Consider the following 26734-nt stretch of genomic DNA (forward strand, 5'->3'; position numbering starts at 1 on the left):
ATTTAGGCACGAGGATTGCACAGCACTTCACGTGCAAGTAAAATGTAGTATGTGAGCACGGGGAATTGCACTTTATTAATTCACGTGCAGTTGTACCAAGACTCCAATTGAATGATTGATTAGCAAACGAGTCTTGGTACAGCTGCATAAAAACAACATGTTTTCACCCACTCGCGGTTGTGTGTTCGGTGAGTGGAGAACGGGATGGAAACGGAGGTAGTAATTGTAATTATAATAAGAATAGTAAAATATCTGCTCACCGTATTTTTGTTTAGTATTAGTCCGTTTTGTTTGTTTTGGCGACGTGTGCTGTGTTTGTGTTTGTTTGTACAACCTTTTTATTTTCTGTTCTGTTTATTAAATGCTGAGCAAAACATTCGCTCAGCTCCACCAAACCACACCTCTCTGTCGTTCATTCCTTTTCCTGATTCTGACGCCGCTCACTTTGGCAGTCTTTGTGCCAATCCTCTGTTATAGTCTCTCACCACTGCAGATGTTGGTAATGTATGTGGCGTTTACCGGTCAACGCTGGCATATGGTTAAATCACAGAACTGCAATCTCCATATGTTGCTATGGTAGAGACACAGTAAAATTAGACAGTAAGCTGGTTAGGAACTCAGTGGGATGTCCAGCTCTGTACAGAACTACATGGTTACTGTAGTTACGGTGAACTGATTATGCTGGTGCAGTGCCCATCGATTTGCAAAGCTGGAAAAAAAATATGTGATACATTTCTTTTGGCACAGGTTTTTTTTTTTTAACTGAAAGGGTGCATGCTCAGATATATCACAAGAAGTTCACGTATGACTTGCTGAAGTAAAATCAAATCCACACCCCACTTTTTAAATATCCAAGGAAATTCCTTTTTTATCTCTTTTTTTATGTTTTATCATTAGGCACTAAAAGCAAAAGAGTAATTGAATCAGATGGAACAATGACATATCCAAGTGTAGGATGCAAGCCCAAGAACAGAAAGGGGGGGGGGGGGTTAATCAATACAGTAGTGTTATCGTCAGAGTTAACATTAGATCATGAGGTTTATTTCAGGGGTGTCCAATCATGGTCCTGGAGGGCCATTCCACCTGGTTTAACAGGTAAAATAATATAAGGAACTGCTTCTGTCTGGATGGAGGTTTACAGTAATCAGTTTGATTATACCATTTAGAACAAGGTTGGAAGAAAGACCAGGAGAGAAAGGGCCAACTTTGGACACCCTGTTTTTTTCCCAAGAGGCTTAAGTGAAGGCCGGAAAATCACTGAGCTTCAGCTTCTGAACTAGGAATGGCAGGAGGCGGGGCCTTCCTCAGTGATGAGTATTCGGCCTGTGGGGAAGGGAGGATAGGAGTTAAACACAAATGTGTATTTTGCTCGCGAATCAGCATTGGCAGGCAGTGGATACACTGTCATCAATTTCAGCAATTAAGGATGGGACCCCTGGAAGAGACTGACATGCAGGTTCTTGCAAACGAAGGGCTTGTAACCTGTGTTTTAAATGTCTGCACAAACATGGCATTTAGAATGATTACCCATCTACCACATGGTATGTGCCTACTAATGCAACTAGAGACTATGTTTGTGTCTTTAACTGGACTTTATCCCAAACCAAAGGTAACTTGAATACAAGGTGAGATTTCACTTAGAAAACACAGAGCCCTGCCTTCATTACTAACAACCACAAATGGAATGTGACCTACTTACTCCGTGGCTACAGTTTACACTAAAAACGGCTGTCTTTAAGGCATGTTTATACATAACATAGGCTCTGTTTATGAAAAACTAACTCGCAAGTCTACTACATTGTGTCAATGCAGGGAGTGAGGAGAGGTCTCTGCTTCTGTACTCGCAGATACTGGCATTTTCATTTAACCGAATGTAGTGAAGATGAATATTTGTTTATGTTTTTATGTGGACGTAGAACAAAGGTTGAACTATGTGTTCTGACCTGCTAAATGATCTTTGTTTCCTAAAACCTTATTTTGTTGTTTAACTAATTTTATATTATTCAGCAGCTGCTTTTTGGCAGTCCACAGTAAACATTTTTCTGCTGAGTATACATGTACTGTAGTGATCTGTCCAACTTTGAAATGGCTCAGTATAATGGAAACCCCCCCATTTTTAATAAGGAGTTCTGCTCTGCTGATACAACGTCTGGCATTCTGTGCTTCTACTGCACAGCTTCTGGAATGGTTTTTAGACTTGACATCACAGTTCTGTATCTAAGTGAGTATTTAGGAAATACTTTGCATAACTATCTTTGTTCATACCAACAAACAAACAAGGCCTGTTGCATTAGCAAGTGCATTTCCTTGGTAACTCTCAGAGTTTTTTACTATGTATTGCCTATGTTTTCATTGTCTGCTTTTCTGTGTTTTTGTCACATGTAGTAACAGGGTAATGTACTCCAGAGCTGCTAAAGTTTTGAAAAAACTGTAAGGCAGACAACGAGGCAGGATTTCCTTTAAAAAGTCTAAACGCCTGACAATGCAGTTTGTCAAAACATCTGGCTGCTGAAACGCAGTCACCAGATCAGCCAGGTATTGTTTTCAAAAGTAAATTATGTTTTTTTTTTTCCAAGGGGATACTTCAGCCTCTTCTTTTATCGGAGAATATTAGAAACAGAAAACTGTGCTTACAGTAAACTGTGTGGAACTGCCAGGTTGAGCTCTGTGTGTTTCAGAACTGTCGCTACCATTATCTTCAGAGTGAAGGTTTGGATTGCAACAAATGTGAGTTTGCATTGTGATATAACGGTTTAGACTGTATGATGAGTTTTGGTCTAAGTAGAGGAATCTGATGATTTAGGAAGAAGTACAGGAAATAATCTCAATGAAATATGTGTATTTTTTATTTTATTTAAATAAATAGCGTTTCAGGAAATTTAATATTGGGAAAATATACATCGTAAAGACCCCTGGTTTTTTTATCAAAGTTATTTCCGTGTTTTATCATGTTATTATGTTGTTACTCATTTTGCATACTAAACATGCACAACTTTAGTATAATGTCCTTTATAATACGATAATCTTTTTTTTTTTTTTTTTTTTACATTTGGATAAGATTGAAGTGTTACTGTATTACATTTTACAATGGAAAATGCTTTGTAAATAATATTTGTTTGTGGCTGTAATCTTTCAGTGTATTTTCTGGCTGCTTTAATATGTGAATGCTCAAGATTATAGGATGTATCCTTGTGCAAGGGTTAATAATTACGGTTTTAGGACATGATTAAGAATAGATTAAATATTTCATCTCATATTGCATCTTTTTATTCTAAAATTCATGTTTGGAAAGTTGATTATTTCAGGTCATGTTGCAACAAGGTAGCTAAAAGGTGATTTTACTGTACTGATCTAGAGTCGATGGCAGGTTTAAATAGCACCTGTCCTGCTACAGCATTCCGTAAGGGCTGACTTATTGATCATCATATAACATTGCTGAATAGTAAATGCAGTAAATACTGTAAAGCAAAAATATCTGCAATGGGTTTATAGTGATGTTACTGTATTCAGACATATGCCCCCTTACTGTATGTACAGTTTTGTGTTCAGTACTTACAGTGACCTGTTGCTTGCTAAAAGCTCAGTCCAATTGGAAACGTGTAATTATGATGCATTCTCATATTGAAATGCACAAGACTGCATTCCAGTTCAGGGTATTTCATGGCTTCTGGCAGAAGTTTCTTGCCCTGTCAGCAATTTCAAGGAATTTCCAAACCGCCGGCTGTAGCTTTATCCTCAGATCCCACACGTAGGGACTATCAAACAGATTCTCAAAATGAATCTGGGTGATCCGAGTTAATGAACTGTTCAAAAGGCGTGCTGCCTAAAAAGCTTTTCAAGGCGAGCAGCATGTCTTCTTGAACTACAGTGCTATCTTACGGCCCTTCCTTGTTAAAATACAATCATTCAACAGCTGGATGTCTAAAGCCGCTTGTTTATTTTTAAATATCTTCAGACCTTATTGTATAGCCTGTGTAGTAAAATGTTATTGACTGCTCACATATACAGTATTGAGAAGATGTAATATACAACAGATAATAGAATCGTGCATTTCAAATTTGCTGCCTAATGTTATGCTAAGACAAACGCACATTTTGTAAACTCACTGTGCTGTTAGATCCTTTGAAAAACCCACACTTGGCTGTTCCGTTTATGACTGTAATTGAAAACTCAGAACCAAGGTCAGAAGGACATTTCATGCCGTACGTAAGTGGCTTCTCTCCATCTCAGTGACACCAGGGTCAGTGTCTCAGCATGCAGTAGGGAAGTTTCAGGACTAAAGTTTATGGCTCAGTGGAAACTCAAGGCTGAAGGACTTTGCTTCAGGCAAGCACATGTTCTGCTAGGTAAAGAAGGTGAACAATTTCCATCCCACCAGCCACTATCAGCATGCAAGCAGCATCGTGGAATCACACGCTGCTTTTGAATGGGTCGCAAGTTTACAGTTTCCTTGGTAGGAACGAAATAATAAATAGACTAACACTACACATGTAAGGCTTAAAAACAAACAAACAAACCATTCAAGCAAAGGCTTCCAATCTGTGTCATTGCATCTCGTTAAGAAATTACATTTCATTTAAATTTAAATAGGGCTTAGAGAGTTGTATTATTTAGACCGTTCAAATCATTCCTGTTTATTCAGTTAAACCCTCTTGCAGACGTGAGCTGTTTTCCCCCCGCTTCAAGTCATGAAAGACCGGGATTTAAAAATGCTAAGCTTTGCTATTTCTCAAGCAGAGCTGTGCTCTTCCTTAAAATTATACTATTTTTCTGTTGATAACAATCTGGAATCAAAAGTAATTAAATACTGGAACAGATGGATGGTCTTTTGTCAGGTTGTCCCTGAAATAGACCTTCCCATTACAAAAAAAGGTAGGTTATTGTCAGATTGAATCAGTTAGAATTACAGTAGAGGTGCTGTTTGCACATGTTTCCAAACACTTGGGCACCTGTCTGTTGTAAAAGTACCAAACACATCCTGGTTCTCCTGTTTCTAGCTGGTTATCAATTAATAACGCTTCAACTGCCAGTTGTGCCAGAATTGTTATTATTCAGCAGCAGCACTGAGACTAGTAAAGTAGGAAAGCTGAATGGTATGTGTCTGTTATGCATTTAATTTAATGCTGCAATATTCGATGTGAGCTTCAAATGACACAGTTAGAGTGTTGTCTGGTTGTTTAATGTTTTTTTGTATTAACATTGAGAACAGATAAACAAGCCAAAAAAAGAACCCAGATAATGCAAATGGGAAATAACCTGGCTATTTTTGAACTTGTTTTCTTTTTGCCTTGTTGTTTGTTTGTTTTATTAATTAGAGGGTGTTCTGAGAGATCAGTAGCTGCTTAATTTATTATTCCAAATTCCAGAAGGAAGTGTGTGTTCTTTTTTCAGCACAGAAGGGTTTCACACGTCAACAGGGTGGATAAAAAAAACAATGTGCTTATTTAGTGGTTATTTAGTCATTTAGCAGACGCTTTTATCCAAAGCGACTTAGAGACTAGGGACTCAATAATGCATCACAACTGTGCCTTACATTGTCTTTACAATACATCTTGCTACCATGTAAAATGTATAAATGTAAATGTATAGTGTTCTTTTAAGTAGAGTCTTGTAACATTGTATTGCGCCCCTTAACTGGTTTGCAGTAGATCAAGCCAATGTCTTGCTCCATCCATCTTGAAAAGCAATTACAGACGAGTGTGACAAAATTGTGCCAAAAGTGAAAGTAAAATTGATGAATTCAATGCAAATGAAATTACACTGATCCAAACACTGGTTATTAAGTAATGTCTGAGATTAATAATTTTGTCATTCCTAGCTGTATGAGTTATTAAAAAGAAATATGCATAGTGATCTAGCTTGGAGAAATTTTACAAGACAGTAGAACTTTGAATTGGTACAGCTTTGTTTTCATAGATAAAAGATACAGACCTCCTCCTTTTAATCTGAATCAATCTTCTGGATAAGAAGTGAAGTCTCCGTCAGTTGAAAGGGATTGAAAATATAGGACTGCCATACATTATTTATAAAGTAGATCGGTGAACAGCTGTCACCTCGGCTGCAAGAGAAAGAATAATTACCAGCTATGCTAATTCAGGTTTGGACACCCACATTTTAAAAGCTGCCAGTCCCCTGAACAAATAGACGTATTACACATCCCTGGTGCGTTATCTTGCTCATCTGTTTTGTTAAAAGACAAGTGACGCAGAAACAAATGTGAACTACGAATAGCCAGATCAATTCAAATTTTGTATTCGAAAAAGAAGACAAGTCAATAAGTGCATTGTTTTGGAAATTATGAATTGAATAAGCAAGTGTTAATTTGGTAGGAGTAGACGTCTTTACTCATACTGTAGGAGTGTTTAACCTCAGACATCAGCACCAGTTCAGCACAAACTTAACAGATGTCTCCCAGCAGCAGATACTTTAGATTTATTTTAACACAGTGATTTTAGAGTGCCTGTTTGTACACATCTTACATGAGTTTATGAAGAGTGTAGCTACAAAGCACAGTCTGCCTTACCTAGACATAATAAATGCGAGTTGTGCAGTTTAACATAGTTTTATGCTGTCTGAATTTTCACTTATCAAAGGTGCCAAATATACAAAATGACAGCCAAGTAAAAGGCTGCCTTTGTAAATACTGCCAACACAAACAGTGGTTTTAAACCATGCAGTTGGCTATGCTTGGAGGTGCCCAGCTGTACTCAATAGCCTCAGTGTTTCCATTTTTAAACTCCAGTGCCAAATACTTGCTGTCGGGCGTGGAGGGCAGCTGTGGGGTTGCACACAGGGACAGACAGACTTCTTGTGCTAGTGCAGAACTTGCAAGAAAGAAAGGGTGCCGTGCGATTAGTTGGCTGTCAGGAAGAATGCATCACAAGCTGATGCATGGGTTGATGCCCCCTGTCACTTTAGGAATTCTATTACATTGTCAAAGTGACCACAGTTTGTCCTCTGCTTCGCTCTGAACTGAAAAGAGAATTTGATCTTCGTGCTTCTGCTTTTTCCATTGATATACAGAACACATTCTGTTTCTTTACGCTTGAAAGCAGGTACTATATCTTTGCCATAGGAATCCGTGCTCTAAAGGGGGCTGTACAGCTTTAAAAGAGAATGTGCTTACTCTGCAAATGCAGCTCATAGAAACAAGGCTGTAAGGCCGTATTGGCTGTCTGTTTCACTAGTTATGTTCATCAAAAGAGCCACTTGGCGTCTCCTTACTCTGCTGCAGTATCTTAATAGTTATGTAATAAGGATTACACTGCATGTGAAGCAACACCACCTCGTACAATGTATAGCAAGGGTTTGAGTATTCTTTACTTGCTTAAAGGGGCTTTTTTATTTTAATCTGAGCCCAACTCCTATTGCATAGCAGTTTCACCCATTCCAGGTTTTAATATATGCTTGGGTAGCATGCTTGGGTTTGTATTATTAGACTCATAGTAAAATCAGGAATGGATCTTCTATGCATTGTGAGTCTCATTTCCATCCCTGCAGTGCATTAAACCCAACAGTGAATTTATCATGTCTGCAACTGCATTTTAAACACAATTCAGTTGTGAAATCTTGTGGCCTGGGGTGCATGAGTTCTAGGCATCGTATCATGAGAAATGGCTCATGATCCTTGTGTTAGACTAAAGCGGAAGAGACAGCCTATGAATCAGTATTGATGCATGTGTTTGCCAGGTGGTATTGATAGATAGATAGCTTTGCTCTCTGCCAGCTCAAGGAGACTTGTTTGAGTCACATGGAAGTTGCTCTGATCAATTGAATTCTCTAGCATCTCATTTTATGAGCCCGCTGTGGTCAGGGTGCTCTTATTTTGTGACTGCTTACCAGATCTGTTTCACCTGACATGCTGCCTGAGTGTAGGCTCTTTCATGTTTTAATTAGAAAAAAATCCTTGGGATATAAATCGATGATATAATCCCAGATTGCTTTCATACATTTTAATTTGATTACTGTAGGCAGTAATTGTATTGTACAATAAGGTCAGAAAATATTGATATAGAATTTGCATGCGCATCTTAATAGAAGCTGTGAGTACAGCCCTTGATTGATATTTATAATTGCTATCTAATACATCAAAAGTAAAACTACTTTACTTGCTGAAAAAGAAATACTCAAACTCTTTTGGAGCAACGTGAACTACAATAGGCCCTTAGGCACTTGTCACTTTGCCTTCTTTTTAGGTGGAAAGTCAATTCATTAAAACAAATCAAACTATACTTTTAATTTGTAACACATGTTTTCTTTTAATTGCCAGGGTTGTTTTTTGTCAGACTGACCTTCGTGTTTGACCTCTGTCAAGCGTTTCTTACAGAAGAGCATTAATCTAGACTGCTGCGAACCGAGTCCTCTTGTTCATTACCAAAGAAAAAAAGGAAGAGCAGTATTTTGTCAGTTTCCTGGCTGAATGTTGACAAGTGCAGAGTGTAATCAACAGGTGGCACTGTTCCCCTGTAGCTGTTGGCCACAGCCCATGTGACTGCTATTTATATCCCAGTGAAAGCAATTTACAGTTTAGTTGGATTAACTGTGCATTTGTGTACTCTATATAATCCGCAGTTACCAGTAACGCCTTTGATTCTAAAAGAGTGCTCTAGTGTTGTATTAAAATGATAAAAATCCTGGTTTGGTAACACTGCTTTTTGCTGTTTTTGTTTGTCGTGCCACTACAGTTAAGCTATCAGCCCTTTGCTTTATTGCCTTCATCTGTGAACTACATCCTGCATTGTGCCATTTTTTATAGCTCTGGTTTGGATGCCTTTCATCATCACTAGGTGTTTGACACTTCAAGTATGCCTCTCGAAAGCCAGTCCGACTTCCATATTGCATTGTGAGGTATCTGTGGGTCACCCTGGCAATGAGAAAGCCACCCAGTCCTCCTGTTTGCATATGCAGAATTTTTGCAGAGTGGTGGAATAAAAATGCTCTCTTTCTCTCTCTTGAATGGAATGAAGCAGGCTAACTAAAGGAGATTTCAGCCCATGTCCCTGCTGTTAGTGACTGTTGACAATTACACCACACTGTGGAAACCCTGCAGTATGTTTGACACTTAACTTAATTTGTGGGCTTGTCATAGTTTGAATTGGACACAATGTAATATTACTAACAAAAGAGCCTTCTGAAAATGCCCAAAGGTTTTTAGCGCAGTACTTATTTTGAAGTGCTTGATATTTAATCCGTTTGTAATGACCATTGTGAATTAATCTCATTGTTGTTCATGTAATGTACTGATTTCAGAAGAAAACCTTATTCATATTGTATTACCATGTGAGCAACTCTTGTGAGTCCTTTCTAAGCAAGTAAGCAGACTTAGGAATATAAATAAAATTGTGATGACTTTTTTTTTTCCCTTGCAAAATCTTTCTATTATTTTTGTAGTTTTTTCATTTTTTTATTTTTTTTTATTCTATAAACCTAAACCCTTTGTGATGTCAGAACAACACAGCTTTCAAAAGATGAACGCCAGGGATTGAAGTACTCTGTACAGAGCTGTAAAATACACAGAGAACAAAACACCCTTAGCATTGTCGTCAATTGTATACTTTCTTTTGCTTGTATTTATAGCTTTTACTAGATGGGCCTGCTGAGGCACTGCTGTACTGTGTTAAGACTGCTGTCAGTGCTGTAGATTAGATTGGAGCTGGGAGGGAGCTTGGAAATTTGCAACTGAAAGAATGTGCTCTTTGCTTAACATTGAAAGGTGAGTAGCGACTGCATATAATTAAATTAAATAAAAACAAAAATGCGAGCTCCTGCCACATTTGGAAGTGCACAGACTTAAAACGGTCATCAGTGATGTTGAGGTGTGACACGGCGTTGTATTCCTGTGTTTTCATCCCAGCAAATCTCATAATGTCATGCGTCGACATTGGGACTTTGATTGTTTTCAGTTTGGGCTGTGTTTAGAGCAAATACTTTCCATGCCGGTGTAGGAAAGTAAGATGTATTCCAGCACAGACGCTTTCTATTTTATAAAAAATGGGATTGATTTGAAGAAAAACCTTTATCTCTAGTCATGCAGTGTTGGGTTATTTTACTCTCTGTTGGATTTACATAATCACACACACATACACATGCACACGCGCATACACGCACGCACGCACGCACTGCCTGCATGCCTCCTTCTAATAATCATCCAGCAGCACGCTCGCTGGTGAAGGATCAGCATCAATCTGCTGTTTGTCACTCTTCCCATAAGGACAGCCAGACCCCAGTAAAACTGATCAGTGGCTTCTGATTCGCATGATTGAGATCTGGAAACTGGGTAGCTTGGATCTCCGGGTGACTGTCATAGCCAGGATTTTAACTCCTGACTGTCTGCTGCAGTGTCAGAACCCACGCTAGTGCTACGTCTTGCATGTCGTCATGTATAAAAAAAAAAAAAAATGCAGAGATTCATTTAGTCAGCTGATTTTGACAGGCTGGTCTTAAATACACATTCCGGATTTTTATGGATTTAACCTGATCCATGACAGATTCCAATAAAAAGATGAATGTTCACATTTACGGTATATTTAGTAAATTGTTGAATTTGTTGATCATTCCTCGTTAGGAACTGTGAAAAGAAGCAAAAACATGGTGTAGAAATGAGTCTGCCGAAATCGAGTGTTAATGGAAGTTACATAGAAGGCTTAAGTACAGTACACACTGCAGCTGCTTATTAATACAGCACAAACCACTTACTGTGCACCCTCCAGGTCTGCTAATACTACTCCACTGAAGTGATTCATGTCAATTACAAGGCAGGCTTTCTATTTAGAAGTATAGGGTAAAGGTAGGAAGTTGTCTTTATAATTAGGATTGGCATACTGTTCTATGACAACCTGGCAAGTTTTTCCAGTGCACACCCATTACTGAAAGTAGAATAATTGCTGTGTACAGCATACTCTGTATAATTATGGAATAGTCTTCTGTTGGGTCTGTTTGCATGTTGACAAAGTGACAAATACGAGCCAGTCTGCTCCACACAAACCCTGCCTCACACTCCAATCAACACCTCCTTACCTGCTAGGCAAGCCATCAGTGGTGTAACTGGGAGAGTAGCTGACTGGTTATTCTTTTATAATGCTACAGTATATGAAATGTCTTGTTGTTTCAATGGCAGAGAGATAACAGAAAATCCCATCAAAGGTTGAACAGGCAGAAGGTCTTTGCTTGACTAATCTGTTTTTTTTTTAAATTAAATAATAATACTTTACTAACAATAATCTTTACCTCAAGTGCAGATATCTAGTTATTTGCAGCTTTAGCTGGTAACAGTGGAAATTACTGCCTGGTACTGTACACACGTGCATATGTATCTGAATTGCAATTGCTTTATATCATGTCCTCAGTACTATAATTGCTTCCATCTATCTGGTTTATTTCTGTTTTCCATTTTCGGCATTCTATACTGCAAGCTCTGGTATGATTACTTTCCACAGTGCTGATTTAGCTTTGGAATATTTGATGACACCAGCTTGCTTTTATATTAATAGGATGCCAGAAGATACATCTCAATACAAGGAGACCAGGTGGCGGAGTGTGTGTGTGTGTGTGTGAATTTGCAGACTTTATTGTAGTTTAAAGATATCAGCCATTCAGCATAGATTCCAATCCAGACATGATCTGGTGGTTTTACAGGACAGCACATTTAGAGTATACTTGCTGCTTTCAGGTCCTTCATCACTACAGGAGTGGGCTGTCTTTAGTATCTTGTGCTGAAATGTCCTTAAACCTTTTTCTAACCTATTCAGCACTTTATTCTTTACAGAAGACCATTAGTGTCCATTACTTTTAAAAGTGATCCTAAATCAGATCAGTGAGTGTCATGACCCTAATGGCTCATGAAACGTCGCTGCACTTCACCATGCTGGTATAGTCCATGGCCATGCAGTGGAGTGTGCTGATGTAGCGCCCCGCCCCCTACAGAGTTTCTAGGATTGATGTCATTTCCTCAACGCCGGAATGGAATGCTGAAGACTGGATTTGTTGCAGTTGGAGTGGCAGCTGTGACATATACAAGGATTAAGTGAGAGAGAGTTCAGAGGGCCAGGAGAAATGGGGTCTGCTAAACTTTCTATTCAATCACCGTCTCAGCATCTCTCACACTCGACAGGCATTCACTCTTAACAGGACTACTGATAAAATGTATTCATTTATTAATTTTAAACTGTTTTCTACCATAAAATGTTACTAGATTTCCATACTGTTATTTAGTAATAATTCATATTTCTTATTGAGTTTACATATAAATCGTTCATTCTAATTGCTTGCAAAAATTTAGATAAGCATGCAGTATAAATGGCTAATTGTTCATAATCAAACTGTAGATAATATACGTGTCCAGCAGTATGTACTGGATTCTGTTTTCATGCCCTCATTTTTATTGTTCATTACACAGAAGTGATAGATCTAAGATGTTCTCCTTTGCTTTGGTGTTTAGCATATAAAATCATCTTTGCCTCGCAAGATTTTAGCATTAGCGGTATTAAAAGATTTGAAACCGTCCATTATATACTCTGTCAGCTTTGTTACAAGGCTTATAAGTCAGTATGACATGCCTGGTTATTAAGGGGCTCTTTTTTGTGCCTTGCAGCGTTGAGATTAATTTGATGCTGGATCATTCTTTTATACCCCTTTTAAAAGAAATCAATAATAATAATAATAATAACATGTTTTCCCAAGTACAAGATAGTCCGCGACTTGCAATGGCTGGTTGCTGAAACCAGAACACAAACACTTTAACACTGTAATAAAAACAATATTACATTTATGTGCTATTGCACTTTAAAAGCTTTCTGAAGCAAGAGAGAATGTAGAGTCAATAACTGTAACTAGGCAATTGTTCAGCAATATCCCAGCAATATCCCTAGGATGTTATTGTTCCCGTTTTTTCCCAGTTGAGATGGTGGTGTTTCTGAGATGTTCTGTACTAATTTCCACAAATGACAATGAAATCTTAACGGAGGTCCTCAAACCATGTTCCTGAGGTGAAAGACAATGTGCCCTTCAGACTAAACTGAGCTCCCTTAACCACAGCATGACAGGTGTGCAAAGATATGCATGCCATTTTGAATAGGGAGCTATTTTTTGTTGTAGCCAAGATCAAAGGGGTGAAGCAACAGAGGCCAAAACATATTATTAAAATTCATTACGAGTTCCATCAGCAGACATTTGCTGCTGATTGGTGTCCCATAAACTTGCACACCAGATGGGATTAATTTCCTTTCTTTTTTTTATGTCCGTGCTAATTATTGAAAAATGCTTCCGTTAGCTGGGTGATTTAGCTAGACCCGCTGTCGTTCCACAATGTAATTTCTCCTTCACCCATAACTACAGTCCCTGGAGAGGGGCTGGGGGCCTCCCTTTTTGATATGATCTCAGACATTGTGGCCTGTGCCTGCTCTTCTGATTGATTGTTAATGAGTCACTTATCTGTACCTCTCCACCCTCGCGTTTGAGGAAATGGAAAGAACGTTTCATTTATTCCTGAGGAACGGAAACACATGATAAGATTTTATTCAGTCTCCCCTTTTTCTCTAAATTAAGCAAATGCCTTACAGTATATTTACCCTCTCCGGACACAAAATCAGTGACTCCCCGCATCCTGGTTTTAGAGATGGTGATAATACAGTGTTTCATCTTCAGTGAGAAGATTGGCTCAGATATTGCTGCTTCTGATAAAACATTGAATCTAAGCTAACCTTAACTTTAAACAGTGATCCACGTTTACTGTAATAGCAGGCTTCTGTGTGTTATGTATACCCAGAAAGACTAACTTTAACAAGCCATAGAATTGGATAGCTCCTCTCTGTAACATTTCTGACTGTATTGTGTATCCTTGCTTTCATTTAGACGTTGATTGCTTTAGATGCATTACTGAGTGCTTAAGGAGACCAGAATCAATATTCAAGAATGTCAAACCCTTTTCGGAAACGGTAGGGAATTCCTCTCAACAAAGTGTTCTTCCCTTGCCCTTAATTTTTCACAGGTCACAGAGTCCAGAATCCTTATTCATCATATTCTAGAATGCAGAGACCTGCCATGTTCTCAAATCTCTCTTTTAAACGGCCATTCTTTCACAATAAAGGAAGAGTTCAGAAGTCACAGTGGGAGGGGTCTGAATTATGGGAATTTCTAACTTAAATGTCCTCAGCCACTAGACCATTTTTCCTACTGCATCTTATTAGAAACAAGAAATTAAATACGTCATATTTGTACTAGAAGGAATTAATCACGTGCAGCTTATTAGATCAGCAAAATAAAAGAACTGTGGTTCTATAAACAGCAAGTCCACACAAAACAAAAAATACTGTGACTTTAATGAGGCTCCTACCCAGCCCCTGCCAGTAAACTGACAAACAAACATGTGGTTCTGCCACGAAAGCAGTGGCTGTAGCCCATGCCCACTTTCCAGTCTGAAACACGTCCAGGGAGGATGTGAGACAGAGGGAAAAGAGCTCTCAGGTTTCCAGTGCAGGACTGCAGGAGGTTACCGAGTAGCTCGGCAGCTGAAATGTAGCAAAGGCGGCCCTTCACTCGTATTTATGCATCTATGAATAGAGCTCCCTCCCTCCATCACATGGAAAATACTCCCAGTTGCATTCCTGCCAGACCTGATGATGGTCTGCCTCTTCTCTGATGCTATCTTGCCTCTCCAGTGACCGCTTCCCTGCTTCCCCTGCTCCCAGAGGAGAAGAAAGCCTTTTTAATAAATCTGCACGCTTAATTAGACCAACTAGCCCCTCCCAAGCAGGGTGATTTGTATTCCCACCGTCACAATGTTAGCGTGGTACTGGAGGAATTTCCTTCCCTCCCCCCCCCACCCCCTTGCTTCAGCCTGGAGAAGGGTGTTGGATATAGAAGCTGCAGTCTGTGCTTCATACTAGGGCTTGTTGCCAGATGGAGACAATGCTGCGCCGATGCTGTATCGCTCTGTCATCAAAAGGGATCCCAAGCCAGAGGGCAGGGCTATGGTAACATTTTGGGCACCCCCTTCTGCGAGTGCTTTCCAACATGTGGTGTTTGCACTGTAACTCAGAGAAGACCCAGTCTTTGCTGGAACTGGAGCTGGAGCTCGACTGGTAAGCCACTGCAACCTGCTATTTCTGTAATGGTTGTGTGAGTGTGAGAGAGAGTCTTGTCGGGGAGAAGTGTTTTATTGAATTTCGAAGGAGCTGATTAGTGGGTTTGTTTGGAAATCAGAGTAGTTTTCTCTTCCTTTACCAATGTTACCTATGGTTCTTTTTTTCTTGTGACTGCATCACTTTTGAAAGCGTGTTCAGTTTCTGTTTTTGGCTGCATGAAATCCTACATTTTTCAGTCATTAATGGCTCCTGATCTGTATTTAACTATCAAACACCCTTATTAGAGTTTGCCGTTCTGAAATCATAGCGAAGTGTAATAGAGCCCCGTGAATGCATGGTAAAGCACAGGTAAGCATTGTGAAACCAAGACAGGTATGGTGTTGTAAAGCATATTACAAACGTGTCAAACTGTGGTAAATGCACAGCATTTGGGAAAAGCATGGGAAAAGTGCTTGTACAGATCTGTCATGGTAAACTTTTCTAAGGGCATTAACTTGCACTTCTAGAATAAGATGAACTTGTTGTTTGTTGAAACCAAAGGAGACATTCCTCGGAAATAAATCGTCCTGCACAGTTTGATAATAGCATTGAGACTGAAGAAATTGCTACTTGAGGTTGTGTTTCTTGTTTGGTATTTAATTTGTCTAATGGATTATTCTTTTCCTTTTTTTCTCGCTTTTCACACCATTGACGTGCATTTCAGCTATTGCAGTGTTTGAATGACAAAGACCAAGGTATACAGAAGTATAGTACTAAGGGCTTTGCTGCATACATTTTCACTAACTCCGTGAAAATAATTCATGATTTTTTTTATTTTTTTTCTAATCAGCTGTACGTAATGCCACCTGACTGGCAACATTACAATTCCATTCAATCAAAATCTGTATTTCTGGAAACAAATGAATTGTAGGAAGGCATCAGCCCAGAGTTTTAAAATAGTAAAACCTATCCTCATGTCATTGGAATTTTCTGTTATGACTCACTGGTGGCTTTTAAAATAGTTAATCACTGAATATTACAAAACAGTCATCACCTAGATGTGCTTTTCGCAGACTGGAACACTTGAGGCCTGCAGTGCTGTACAGACTGCTGTCACAGTGAGGTCTCCTTGGCGTTTGCGTTTCTGCATTTTAAAAAGCTGACAGATGTCATATGATTTACTTCATCAGTCAGTTGATGGCAGGTGACTGTGGCCACTATGCCTCGTGTTTCAGACATGTTTGTGTATGATTGCACAAGTAACAGTCATATGGAAGTTGTTGTTGATCTTGGCTACCATGGTGTCCAGGGTTGGGTTGGGGTATGTAGAAGGACCGCAGGGAGCAGCATTTTTTCATAATCACAGGAAAAGCCACAGTAATTAAGGTAGAAGTGAAACCCAGAAGAGCTTTAATAGGGAAAGTGCTTTACTTATTCCATGAATGGTCTATTTATGATGACCAGGCTTTTAAATGACCTTTTTTTTTTTTTTTTTTTTACAATGCTAGTTTTTCATTCAGTGTTGTCAATAGTCTAGACATGCAACATTAGTGGCATTCCCCGATCCCAGCCTTGTATATCAGTAAATTAAGCTTAAATAACTCCCGGCAATGATATAAAAATGAAAAAAAAATAAAAAAAATAAAAGGTGTAGTATTTTTTAACATTCTAGTGTGGAGGATGTATCAAAAATAAAAATCAGGTCTGTGACAGGACATATGTAGAAGACAATCGTCAGAACGTTATTGGAAAGAAAAGTGTTTGCTTAATGAACCAGTGAATATTCTGGACTGTATAAACCAGTATATAAAGTGAGATGAGACTAAAATAACTGTCCTCCTTGTATGAGATGGGTCCGTGTCTATCCTGCCATCCACTAATGCACTCTCTGCCTTGAGTCCAGTGACAGGTTTATTAAAACTGCTTGATGTAGATTGCTAGGCAGCAGTAAAGCAGATAATACTTACTGTAGCAGAAGCATGTCATTGACGCCTGGCTTGGAGAGAAAATGGCTTACTTTGAAAGGATGGCTTTTATTACTACTGAGCACTGCGATTGGCATTCTCGCACAGTTGATTAAAAACATCTAATTATATGTCCCCTGTTTTTTTGTTTGTTTGTTTTATTTTTATATATCAACATAGGATTTTTTTTTTTTTTGCTGCTGCAGTTCCTTTGACAGACCACTGCAAATGCTAATGTGTACAAAGACTGTAATAGCCAGCAGTTTGTATTCACATCAGTAAAATAGATGGCTTTGACAATGCTGGTTACATAATGTTTGGTTGAACACGTAATAGTCTTGTGTTGGTGTTGCCAGTGTCTGCTTACATAGTGTTCCAATCTGCTCATAACTAAGCAGCTGGGTGACCAATTACATGCTGTTTTCAGGATATTCAGCCAGATTTCAGTACATTATTTGAGTACACTGGACAGGCTAAATAATATATTTATTGAACGTAGAAACGTTATTTCCTATTACAAATGTCCTGTTGTCTCCCACCGCAGAAAACATCATGCATAAAAAAAATGGATAAATAGGGAATATCTGCAGCAACTTCATTTTGAGGATGTCTTGCTATTGGACAAATGTAAAGCAACCGATATTTGCGCATGTACACTATACACTGTAAATAAACTGAGTAATTATGCTAGCTTTGCAGCATGTATATTTAGCAGATTTTTAATAAAAGTGAAATGAATGAATGTTTCTCGCAAGCAGACGTTTAATGTTTTACAGTACAAGACTACATTTGATATGCAGACATAATCTGGACAGCAGAGCTGTACTGAACCGTCTTGTAAAGTGCTAGTTGGCACTTTGTGGTTTCCTGTCAAAGTTTGACTATGTTGCCTTCCTTATCATGATTGTGGACTTATTTGTAGATGGCAGACTGATGTAAAAGTGTAGGTGTGCTATATAAATAAAATTTATGTGTAAGAGTCCAATGTTAAATACTGTCTGTCTGAATTAGTTTATTTTAATCCACATGGACCCACGAAATGAAAAAAAGAAAATCTAATGCATATATATATATATATAAAGTCTTCTTGGTATATGTAACACTTTCAAGTTTCCGGTACTGATAATGTTCCACACTGTAGAAAATGCTTTTAAGATGAGTCAGTCAGTTCCTAACTCAGTAATTATGGGCTGTTTGCATGTTTCCTTTTCTTCCGTCTCAACTCAAAAGTGAAAGAAAAACATCGAGATAACACATGTTAATCAGCTTGAGTAGAAGCTTGAGGTGAGATTTCACTGACTACCAGGAACACTGGACCGCTGTACAGGCTCTGTCTGTGCCTGCAGCCGGTTCACAGGTTTAGTTCACATGTTTCCTGATATGTGTGTGTGTGTGTGTGTGTGTGTGTGTGTGTGTGTGTGTGTGTAATTTGTCGAAAAGGGGGAAACATGGCCGACATCACTGTAAGATAACACTCCCCTCCCTTCTCCACTAAATTGCTAGCAGCTGAAAATCTGTGTGGTAAAGGCTTAATAAAGAATATTAAGACATAATTCATTATTATTTTAATTTTCTAACACTTCATTCTTGTCTTGATCATGTTTGTACCACTTTTTCCAAAATATTTTTTAAGCGGTTCAAGAAACTGTAATTTGATTAAACTCAGTGATATTTAAATTATGAACCATACACTAGAAAACGCCTCGTCTCCTTAGTTTGGCTCTCGATTCTACCTTGTTTAAAGTATATGAACCAAACCCAAGTGGTTTAATTACTGGAAAGCAGGGCACATGTTATAAGTTAAGTCATATATGAGATAATAGGCCCAATTAAAAAAAAAAAAAAAACTTGTACGTTATTAACTTTATTTTATTCATAAAAACATTGAAAAGGCATTATTAAAAAAAATGAAGTCATTGTACAGTAGCAGATTTAGATTACTGTAAAACAGGATTTTTTTGCAGCATCTTAATTTCGCTAATGGCCTAAAGGTCAATTTTTGCTGCAGTAGATGTTTGTGCTTCTTTTTCTTTTAATGTATGACACATGCATGAATAATATATTTCATGGCACATTAGTTTTACGGATTTTTAATAAATGCGAAATTACCGAACATTTCTTGCTCGCGAAATGTTCTTGTTTTACAGTATTGCATACAGTAAATTTAGCACAAAAGCCTAGATACTTTTTATTTTGTAGTTTTCTGGTTTGAGTTTAACGTTTGGACTGTACAGTTGTTTAAGATTAAGAAATCGTTGTGGGATTAAAGATGAGCAGCGTGTGGTTTAATTTCAGGGCTGCTGAGCACAATTTCCTTGTGATTGACAGTTTGTATTCTGTGGTGCACAGACTAACCCATCCGAAGGGGTTTTAGATTAGTAGGGTTGTTTATTTTTTTTAGCAATTCAGAATTTTGTAAAGTCTATATTTTGTCGCTTTGTACTTCACAGTTTTAAATAAGGGCCTGAGCCTTTATTGTGATTTAATGGTTTCATCAGCATTACCTGACAAAGCACAAAAAACAACTACTGGGGTAGATGGACTTTTAGGGAAGGGTGGGATTGCAATTTTGATGTCACGCTTCATAAGAGAAACAGGACAGTGCAAAGGGTTTTTATTTGTTTCTTTTTAACCAATTCAGTAAAAACAAGCCATTTTTTTTTGTTTATTCTGCAGAAGGCAGTGCTAAAGAAATCCAGATACGATTTTAGCAGCATGCTTGGCAACATCCACTGCTTAGGTCTGTAGGGTGGAAAGAAACGATTGTCAAGACGTCAGGAATGGGGGACGATCGTTGATCTTCCTGTCGCTACGTAGATTGCATCGGCAAGGTGACATTCAGGACTTTTCAAATTAGGGAGGAAAACGGTGGGAAAATGACAAAGCACTATACAATAAAAAAAAAAGAAAAGAAAATATATATAATAAAACACTTTGCACGTGAGCCCACTATTACATACAGTTTCTGCAGGCTCAGAAATGTAGCCTCCATGGACAACTCCCTCTGGCTCTGCAATATGAACATGAACAGCTGCTGGTTCAGCAGAGGGGGCCTCTTTCCTTGAAGTGATATTGAGTGGAAGTGTTACTTTTCAGGGAATCCTTTCAAACTGTGCGGAAAGGGATACAGGTCCTTGAAAATGCAGCTTCTTGTTAATCAAGGACTCCCCAATGACACAGATTTACAGACACACTTGGGGGCCATTCGTATAGTGTCAATATTAAAAAAAAAAAAAAAAAGCATTTTAAATACAAGTACAAAGCAATGCATAAAACAATAATGATTTATTTAAATTTATTTGGTTTTTTTTGCCTTGTTCATATTATCAGCTTTAGTACCAGTAAACAGCACTGGATCATAGCCTGAAAGTATTGAATTACTCCATTGATACAAAGCTTTCAGGGAGGTAATGGGATCATTTTTCATTCATTCTTTTTAAACAAAGGGCAATATACCAGTGAAAGGTTGTGTAATTTACAAAGGTGAACCAATCAAATTCCACAGTGGTGCATATGGAACAATATAAACTATCAAGTTCAGACAAGATATTAGGTGTTTAAAGTAAATAACATCAAGAAATAAGAAATAATACCTTTTTGGCTCACAGAATGAGGTAGAGGCCAGCAGGTTTTGGTAACACTTTACATTAAACACCTCTAATTACTGTGTATCAGAAAAGGGTTAGGGATAGGGTTGGGGTTATATCATACGAAAAGGCTTACAAATTAAGTGCACGCTTGCTTGTTAAACTGAATAATGAATTTTACAGCTATAACCTAAACATGTCCCAAGCTTCCTGCAGTATGATACTATCACTGGTGATGTATTGATGCTGTTCAATTACAGGGTACTGGCACAGTGCTCATGCAGTTAAATTGGGAAGCATTTCTCCTTTCATTACATTAAGCAGTTTTGTAATTTCCCATTGTGTTTATCAGTGCAGTACAATCATGTGAGCCATAAAATTGAATCCATGAGAAGCAGTGCTGGGGGAGAACGACGGACGGGGGACGGGGGAGGCACATGCTTTGCTTTCTTCTGTGAGAACAAAGTGGACTGCAGAGGACAGCGTGACACCTCGTGTCTCCTCCGTCTCTGATTGGTCTGTTAGAACACCTGAAGAGGCAGGAGTGGGGGAGAGACAGAGGCTGGGCCAGTATGAAGGGGACAAGGGGGTCTCACAAGTCAGCCCCTTCTTACAGCTGCTGAAAACACACTGTGTGTGTGTATGTGTTAATCACATGGAAGACACAAGGCACTATTGGTGACTTGAGTACTACAGTATTCTCTCCTATACCCTTCCTAACATGTGTTTCATTTTACCCCACTCAGTCGCTTTGTGTACTAAATGTCTTGGAGTCCCTAGAATAGAAAATTGTTTTAAATGCTAGTGTAGTTTAAACGTGAATGTTATCAATTTAATAGAAATGCAGAAGGGCTTGATGGTGATGATCCTGGTACACTACAGCATTCCATGTCAATCACCAAACTGTAGAAAATAACCACAAATACAGACACAGTTTTATGTCGTCTTTAAGATTTTTTTTTTTTCCCCGGTTCATAAGCTGCATTTTTTTTCCTGGCTCATAAGCTGCAGTTTTATTGTCCCCACTTTCATAGTAAGATGGTTTGGCCTGTGGTTTTAAATGGGTGATTTGTGCTGAGGAAATGGCATAATAAATCTTTTAATTTCATTGAATTTCAAATTAAAAAAAAAAAAGCTGCACCACTGCATTGAAGCAACCACGAGAGAAAGCTTTCCAAAAGGATATAAAGTGTGTTTCTGCTTCACCAGTTCAGCATAGACTCTCTGGTGTCTCCCTTGCACTGAGCTTTTGTCTTGCACGCAACGTTATCTGCAGAAAAATGCCTTCCTCGTGAACGATATAATGTCAGATCATCAAAACTATTTTTCATTTAAATTATTATTTTTTTTTATGTTATGGTCAGCAAGTCTGGGTTGGACTTGGGTCTGAATTATTAGAACTTAAATTCAGCTTGTATTGACCAGCTTGAACTTGATTGATGCGTATCTATTGCCTTTGAGTATTAAGTATGTTGAATATCAACTGTATATTACTATTGTACAGGTGGTCAAGGTGAATTAAAAGTACCTAGATACAGAAGGAATTTATATTATGGCTAAGATCAGCAGTGCCTACTGTAGCTACACGCAATGTGAAAGAAAAATGTACTCAAATCTGTCCTTGCTTTATCTAATGGTAGCCCAACAGAGGCTGTGCACAAACTGGCGATGGTGCGCACTGCAAGCAAGCGTCTTAACAACAAAGCAAAAGAGCCGGGCTGCTCTGCATTTGTGGTTTTAGAGTTTCTCACCTGATCTCACGGACAGGGGACAGGACAGGAACCACAACGGCAGTGCAGCACACAACACTCAGCATTAAGGTGTAGGAAAAAAGTTCTACTTTGAATCTGTATTTTTATGTTTCCTGGCATGTGAAATGAAAATTAACTGCCAACAACAACCCTATTGGTCCTCTTCAATAAGCGTGCGCGTCATTTGTGTACTTCACATGTGAGAGTTTCATGCTACAGACTTTGGATTCTATAAACTGCTATCACAGGAATCCCGAAGCTCTGTAACTTAATGACCTGTTCTGTACTTTGACCTGCTTCAGAAACTTCTTAAAACAAGTACAGCTGGGTGTGGAGTGGACATTAAAATTCTGGCAAGCAAATACAGAGTTATCTGTTTGAAGCAATGAGTTTGAACACTTCAGGGAATTCGAGCAACCAATTTACAATTTATTAGTTTCAAGGTAGGCGTATTTGTATTAATACTTTATAAATTCTTGAGCATTGTGCCACTCTATAATCAGCAGCTCTTTGTGAATCTGCTTAGCACAGTACAGAAACAAATCAGGTCAAGCAAGAATGATAATTTTGATCTCAAATGCAATAGAAATTAAATATTTGATGTGTGGGGGGTGGAAAAAAAGAGTCATTTAACTCTTTACTATCAAGCTATAACAAGCATATAATGTTGCAGTTTGTTATTTCCAAGCTACTTTTTCATGTGATGTCTTTGAGGACAGGGATAATAACAGATTGTCCTTCATCACCCAGCAAAAGCTGTTTGTGTTTCATTTTCACTGCTGACAAAAGGAAAGCGCTCCTTAGGTGTGTTCGATTACGGTTAAGGTTAGACACCCATGGTGATAATGTGGAGAATCATTTTTAATTATTTCTAGTTACAATTGTAACATTTATTGTTTTCACACAGTCTGTATAGATTTGTGTAACATAAATAAATGTAAATACATGCTGTATGTACGATATACTTACCAAGCTTGTTTGTCTTCTTGTTTCAGCGTGGAGGGTGACACTCCAGCCAGCGAGACTGGCACTTTCCTGGACAGCCCTTCAAGCTACGGTAGAGGACCCGTGACCCATACTTCTGCTCTTAGTCCTGACCACTTTGATCACCCCCTGTATGGACATTCCACATCTCTAGGGCAACAGCGCCCACGGCGACCTAAGCTGCAACACTCTACTTCTATACTGCGCAAGCAAGCAGAGGAAGAAGCAATCAAGCGTTCTAGATCCTTGTCAGAGAGCTATGAACTCTCCACAGATCTACAGGACAAGCAGGTATTTTATTCTACAGTGTATCTCTGTGTTCTTTTGAAAGTACAGTAGATATTCTAATGTAATTAATAACCCTGCAGTCACTTCTATAACCCTTAAACAGCAATCATGGAATTATGGTTCCCAGTTACCTTTAATTATGAGTCAAAACAATACAGTATCCTTCTGGTTCTCTTGCCATAGGATTTAATAGTCTTTGGTGTCAGTGGGGGAGAACAGATTCTTTGTTGGTTTTAAATGTCATCTTTTTTTTTTAACTACTCTGCTGCACAAAGAAATAAAACAATGGGAAAGAGAACTTCTTTCGTTCAGGTTAATCGTGGTTCTAGAAATTGATCCAGTCTACCCTTTCTTTTTTAAATAGAATACATTTACTGAATTCTAAGTTGAGGTGCTCTTTGCAACACAGGTACAAACTGCATATTCATTGCTTGTAAAATTGTATAGCTATTTTTTATTGGGCGAAAAGTTATTTTAATTAATTTTAATATATAGCATGGTTTTGCGCATTTGAAATGTGAAACCTGAAATGGATAAAATAGAGGACAGCACTGATATAGATATAAATCATTGGGGAGAGAGTATTTTGTGGCTCCATGTCAATTTTTGTATTTAAATCAAAATCAGAAAACTGCCATCCCACGAACTTATTTTTTTTTTCACTTCAAAAGGTGAACTTAAATAATTAAAGCTGAAATGTTATATATAAAACCTTTTTGCAAACCTATCATTTTTCTATACTAGATCCTTTATTATATATACACTTGCCAGGAGACATCTGCAAAATAACTGAATACGACTTTTACATTTGCTGAAGCAGATTTGTGTGTTTAAATCTTGCACTGTGTAATGTATGCACAAATCTAATTCTGCATGTTTCCAGGAAGGGAGAGGGAGCCTGTCCTACAGTATCGGATAATGTCTTGTTTTTTCTCATTCAGGTGGAGATGCTAGAACGTAAATATGGGGGTCGTTTTATAACTAGACATGCAGCTCGCACCATTCAGACGGCATTCCGCCAATATCAGATGAACAAAAATTTTGAACGACTGAGGAGTTCTATGTCCGAAAATCGCATGTCCAGACGCATTGTCCTGTCCAATATGAGAATGCAGTTTTCCTTTGAAGGGCCTGAAAAAGTCCACAGCTCTTACTTTGAGGGCAAGCAGGTCTCTCTAACTGACGATGGCACCAAGATAGGCGCGATCGTCCAGTCCGACTGTGGTGACCTGGGAGGTCCAGCCAGTGTGAAGTCGCCAGCCGCACAGAACGATTTCACGGATGCAATTACAGAGCTGGAGGATGCTTTCTCGAGGCAAGTCAAATCCCTGGCAGAGTCTATCGACGATGCCCTGAACTGTCGTAGCTTGCAGCCGGAGGAGGGTCAGCCTGATCAAGGCAGAGGTCATCCCAACACGGAGAGAGAAGTTACCTACCAGTTGAAACCGTCACACAGTGTGGATCACCGCAAGCTGGATGAGATGACAGCGTCGTACAGTGACGTGACTTTATATATCGACGAGGAAGAGCTCTCCCCGCCTCTTCCTTTGTCTCCTTCTGTAGACCGGACCTCCAGCACGGAATCCGACTTGAGGCTTAGATCTGCTAACTCTTCGCAGGAGTATTGGTCTATGACCCACAAGGACGATAAGGTAGATACTGATACAAGCTGCCGAAGCACACCCTCACTGGAGTGCCAGGAACAAAGACTAAGAATAGACCATCTACCTTTACTCACCATAGAGCCGCCCAGTGACAGCTCTGTGGACCTCAGTGACCGATCGGATAGAGGGTCACTAACGAGGCAAAACGCCTACGATCGGGGGGTCGCGAGTCAGCAAGGAAGCCCGAAACACATCTCTCATGGGATTCCTCCAAGAGGCCCTTCTCGAGAAGAAGAGCAAGCAAGGCCCAGGCCCAGGCAGCTGGATAGCCACTTGGCCATCAACGGCACTGCCAACAGGCAAAGCAAATCAGAGTCGGACTTCTCCGACGGGGACAATGACAGTATTAATAGCACTTCTAACTCGAATGATACAATTAACTGCAGCTCGGAGTCATCATCCAGAGACAGCTTGAGAGAGCAGACACTGAGCAAGCAGACTTATCACAAGGAAACCCGCAATAGCTGGGACTCGCCTGCCTTCAGCAATGACCTCATCAGGAAGAGGCATTACAGGATTGGATTAAACCTATTTAACAAGTAGGTGCACATACATATAAAGTGATAGGTCCTCCCGTGTTTTTAGACTTTTGAGAAAGAGCACTTAAAAATTCACGTTGAATATTCACCAGAACTATAGGAATCATTTCATAATGCAGCCTGTACAGCCTTTAACAGTGGGAAACACACAATTCATTCAGAGCACTTTCATGAGCCACCATTTTCCTCATTCAGATCAACATTATAATATGCTTGAGTAAGCAGTAAGAATAGCTTGTTTGAAGACTATTATTTGAGCACACAGTGCTGCTGGTTTAGTAGAACGTACAGTCCAGAATGCTTTGGAGAGGTTTTTTTTAAACATTTGATACCAATGCTATTATATCTTATATTATATCTTCATATCAAAATGAAGTCATTTTGAGTGGGTTATTATGGGCTTTTCTGTTGTTCATCATGATATATATGGTCTGTACTGTAGAGTGATTGGCACATTTCTTGTACTAGATGACATGTATTTACCCTTAGCTTAAAAATGCATTAAAAAAACAACTTTATAACACTTTCTAAACAAGTGTCCTAAACTTGGATCTGGGAGTTTACTTTTTTGTCCTTGAATTTCCTTGCCAGTCTGTTTCATGCTATTACTGTAAAACCACCATCTGATTCCTGAAACCTACCCAACCCAAATAATAATTAGGCTATAATCCCCTGTCGTCCTGCTCTTTCTTAAATAAACAGGTGACTTTATTTCAATGGCACCACTTTACTATTTAAAGAGTCCCATTCTTGTTTTTTCGTCACTGAGTGTAAACAGCAAGCTTCTCTTAAAACGTATCAGCATTTCCGGGAGCTGAATTTTGTATATAAATGGATGCAGATGTGAACAGAGATAGATAAACCTTGTTTATTTCTCAAAGCAAAGCAGGATTAACAT

At 38.8% G+C, this 26734-nt stretch overlaps 1 protein-coding gene and 1 long non-coding RNA gene across 8 annotated transcripts in view; one reads left to right on the forward strand and one right to left on the reverse strand.

Annotated features, from left to right (window-relative positions):
- Window positions 1-26734, forward strand: part of iqsec1b (IQ motif and Sec7 domain ArfGEF 1b) — a 152931-nt gene that overhangs the window by 107660 nt on the left and 18537 nt on the right. For 6 of the 7 annotated variants that reach the window (XM_041224295.1, XM_041224290.1, XM_041224294.1 and 3 more), the window contains 2 exons: window positions 23357-23636; window positions 24575-25836. In XM_041224295.1, the coding sequence (XP_041080229.1) occupies window positions 23357-23636; window positions 24575-25836 (1542 nt within the window). Of the gene's footprint in view, window positions 1-14849; window positions 15078-23356; window positions 23637-24574; window positions 25837-26734 lie in introns of those variants that run through there. The other variant, XM_041224292.1, reaches the window with a different exon arrangement.
- Window positions 594-8363, reverse strand: LOC121297793. The gene is made up of 3 exons (XR_005947216.1): window positions 8292-8363; window positions 5932-6058; window positions 594-1323 (listed from the first exon to the last, which is right to left on the reverse strand). It is a non-coding gene; the product is annotated as an uncharacterized LOC121297793 (long non-coding RNA).

This window comes from Polyodon spathula, chromosome 23 (assembly GCF_017654505.1).
Source record: "Polyodon spathula isolate WHYD16114869_AA chromosome 23, ASM1765450v1, whole genome shotgun sequence".
In the NCBI taxonomy this organism is placed as follows: domain Eukaryota; kingdom Metazoa; phylum Chordata; class Actinopteri; order Acipenseriformes; family Polyodontidae; genus Polyodon; species Polyodon spathula.